We start from the raw sequence: 4018 nt of genomic DNA, 5'->3' as shown, positions 1-4018 counted from the left end.
ATGTAGCGATCTCGTGCAGGTTAGGTTAACCCCACACCTGACACCAAGCTTATGTAGCGAGCTTCGTGCAGAACACTACGATCACTGACACATTAATTATTTAACGACGTAGCACGTTGTATGAAATCTTGAGACGTGGGTTGAGAGAGATAGGTAGGTGAATAAATTTAACACTGGTACATTAAACTTATAAACTTACTGTTTTTATTAATTTATCACAATAAATTAACAAACAGTTAAAACACAAAAAAATTAAATAACAAGTTATTCTGGGCTAAGAATTATATACTCGCGGCGATGTGGCTGTAACAAAGTCCACGACGAGCAATAATTTATTTAACAGGGGAAATGATCAGTCTAACTACCTATCTACATCTGAATAATGCTAAATGCTCAACCCGTATTTATACAGGTTCCAATGACGTAAGAGTGGCCTAATTCTAATATTACTTTATTTTGCCCTCTATTTAGCATTATTATGTAAAAACGTGAAACTACTTGTTGTTTTCACCTTTACCCTGGTTTTCCTGCGTATATGCGAATTTAATATATTATCTATTTTACACATATACTATTTTAATCTATTAAATAATCAAAATATTATTTTGATTATTAAATTTAGCTGGACCTTGGCGAATTTATTAATATGCGTAATAAGTTATTTTTGATTATTAGATATTAATTAATTAAATGCTGATTATAAAATACGCCTAGCCTTGGGCTTACTACAGGTAGTTCGTTATCTAGTATAATATAGATATCTGTGGTTGTATCAAACCGCACCACCCGCCTTCATCCCACCTGGATGCTCCGTCTATGAGTATAAGGTCTATGGTAGAATATAGATTTTTATCAAAAAATTCCATTTAAGAGGATGTCAGCGCAAAATAAAACGTATGCAACGCTCCAGAGATGGCGTTGCGCGCTGTATCGGCGGCGCCGCAGTAGGCCGTAATCACCTATTATCGTCGACCGTGACGGTCCGTCTGCTGTAGTTACGGGAGAGGCACATTATTATTCCACAAATACTGATATCAAACGTTTCGTTGCGTATTTATATCTGGCTATAATTTGTAAGGGTATGGTCGAATTGCACTTGGGTTTAAAAAAGTTAATGGTCGAACTGCACTCGGGTAAAAAGCAGGTAGTGGTCGAACTGCACTTGGGCTCAAAAAAGTATTTCAATAAAATTATCATGCATTTGAAGAGGTTGGATTTATTTTATTTAGTTACATTTAGTAATCATTGGCGTGGTTAAAAATGATTGTTTTATACATCAGATTATGTTAACTATATATGTTTACATTATAAATGTTATATTATACATTATTTTATATTATACATATTATTATGATACATTTTTTTTTTAATCGTCAAATTTAACTATTATCATTATTATAATTCTTTTTTTGTCATTTCGATCATTTTTTGTAGGAATGACTAACTGTCAGGGCCGTATTTAAGATTTTTTCGCCCACGAGCAACAATATTTTGCCGCCCCCATTTCCAATGTAATATATAAGAACTCCAAAGAGAGTCAATTATGTATTTTTAACTACTCAACCAAAGCCGGTCGCTACGCTCGCGAATAACTTTCCATTTCATTATACCTTAACACAAAACGTATTATTCATACATATTAATTATAACTTAAATGTATTATAGTTATATAAATATTTATATAATATAAGTAGGTATATAAATTTATTACCTATGATTTCTTACCATTACCGAATAAGTAGAAAAAGTAATTTAAATTAAAATGTTTAAAATATAACTTTTTAAGTCCGGATAATAAATAATGGCAAGCCATATTTGGGTCACACTTATATTTTATGGTGATGCATGTGAAAAATCCTATAAAACTGTAGGTACACAAACTATTAACCAACAAAACTAACCAAATTAAAAACAATATAAGTTTGCCTTTGTTCTTTGCACATACCAATAATATATATGAATGAATACAAATTTCATTTTATCAAATCAATTTCAACACATGCCATTCTACCAAGTACCAATACAGTGAATATATTTTAACTTAGGAACGCATTGATATCTAGTAAGTAAAATTAAATTTATCAAATAACATAGTATTCCAATTTGTATGATACATCTCTACATTTTTAATAGTAAATAAAGAAAAACAAGAATTTACAACGGAAGTACTATCTACTTATTATAATAAACATATTCAATAGTATAAACAGTGAATTATAACAAACAATAAGATATTTTTTATAACTTTTTTCTAGATTGAATAGTAGCAAAATTATCAATAATGTCTTCAAATTTAATTTGTTTTGTTATTTCTGATTCAATATTCAATATAGCAAGTGCATTTAATCTTTCTTTAGATATTGTTGATCTTACATAAGATTTAATACGACGTAGAGTTGAAAATGACCGTTCAGAAGTACAATTTGAACACGGAGTACATAAAAACATGTGTAAAGCAATACTCACATAAGGGTAAATGTCTTCTAATTCTTCTGTTTTTAACATAGAACTCATAGCAATTATAGTTGTTGGAGGATTTTTTTTACTTTGAATGTAACTTTGGAAATGAACACATTCATTAATAAATACTACATCTAAATCTTTTTTATATATTGAACACAAATGTTCCGCTGAAACACGAACTTCTGATGATTTTATCTTGGTATGTTTTAAAAAAAAACTATACTTTGAGATCACATTATCATAAGCTAACTTTCTACTTGTTAATTCTTCTATTGAAGAATCACATATCACAAAATATGTATTTACTTTTAATTCTAAGCTACCGGCTAAATTAATTTTATTATCATTAGTTGTTTCATCATGATATTTTGACCTTCTTTTTATACGTTTATAAATTGTTTCATATTTATTTTTACACATTCTCAAGGCTAGTTTTTCATAATGTGTAAACATATCATCTGAACGTAGATTTATGACATATCTTATCAATGATTCATATTGATCACAAACAGTACATACATCAATATTAACAGATTGTAGATATTTACTAGCTACATTAAATCGTTGAAGTAAATCACCCCAAAATAATGACATAAAGGTAACTTCAAAACGGTTCATCAATTTAAGCAAACCACGAGCTTCATTATGGGTACCTATTAGGTTTTTCATTTATATTTTCTGATATGTCACACAAACTTTGTTTAATGTTATCCCAATTTTGGTTCAGAGCTTTACATGCATCATCTCGTACGGACCATCTTGTATCAGAGAGACTTTTTAAGGTTAAATTTACTTTAAGTAAGTTCCAACGATGAGTAGATGCAGCAAAAAATGTATAAATATTCTGAATAAAATTAAAAAATATATTGGCTTCCTTGCAGCAACTTGCTGCACATGATCCTACTAAATTCAAAGAGTGTGCTGAACAAGGAACAAAGTCAGCTAACGGGGAAATTTCTTTAATTCTAGCCTGGAGGCCTGAGTAAAGACCAGACATATTTTTCGCGTTGTCATATGACTGACCTCTTAAATATGTAATATCAATATTAAATTTTTTTTAAAGTAGAAAATACTGCATCAGCCATACACTGGGATTTATGTCCAATATTTTCTAAAAAACATAAAAATCTTTCTACCGGTAAACCTCCATCATTTACATACTTTAATATAAAAGAAAGTTGATCAACGTGTGCAATATCTGGAGTTGAATCAATAATTATAAAGAAATATTGTGCACTTATGACTTCTTCGACTATTTTATTTTGAACTTTAGATGCCATCAATTTAATAAATTGTTCATAAGTTGAATGAGATAAGTAAGAAGTGTGACCTTTCCCAGGATTACCATAATTTGATAAATGATTGGCCAAAAAAGGATCAAACTCAGCGATCAATTCAAGACACATCATAAAGTTACCATTGTGCGGTGGACCAATATTTTCATTGTCACCTCTAAAAGGTAAACCATGACTAGATAACTATTTGACAACAGCGCAAACTCGCGTGAACACATTTTTCCAATATATTTTTTCTGTTTCGAATTGAAAAGTAAGCG

The 4018-nt window shown here is 30.0% G+C and overlaps 1 protein-coding gene across 1 annotated transcript; it reads right to left on the bottom strand.

Annotated features, from left to right (window-relative positions):
• Window positions 1-494: 494 nt before the first annotated feature.
• LOC112681265 lies at window positions 495-3915 on the bottom strand (the record flags this gene model as incomplete). The annotated part of the gene is made up of 4 exons (XM_025551529.1): window positions 495-527; window positions 2374-3116; window positions 3349-3488; window positions 3625-3915. Coding segments are annotated over 4 exons (1207 nt in total), but the record flags the coding sequence as incomplete, so codon positions are not given.
• Window positions 3916-4018: the final 103 nt, after the last annotated feature.

This window comes from Sipha flava, unplaced genomic scaffold (genome assembly GCF_003268045.1).
Source record: "Sipha flava isolate LNK unplaced genomic scaffold, YSA_version1 18894_pilon_pilon, whole genome shotgun sequence".
NCBI classification, from domain to species: domain Eukaryota; kingdom Metazoa; phylum Arthropoda; class Insecta; order Hemiptera; family Aphididae; genus Sipha; species Sipha flava.
Note: the sequence above shows the minus strand (reverse complement) of the source record. Positions and strands in the feature narration are given on the sequence as shown.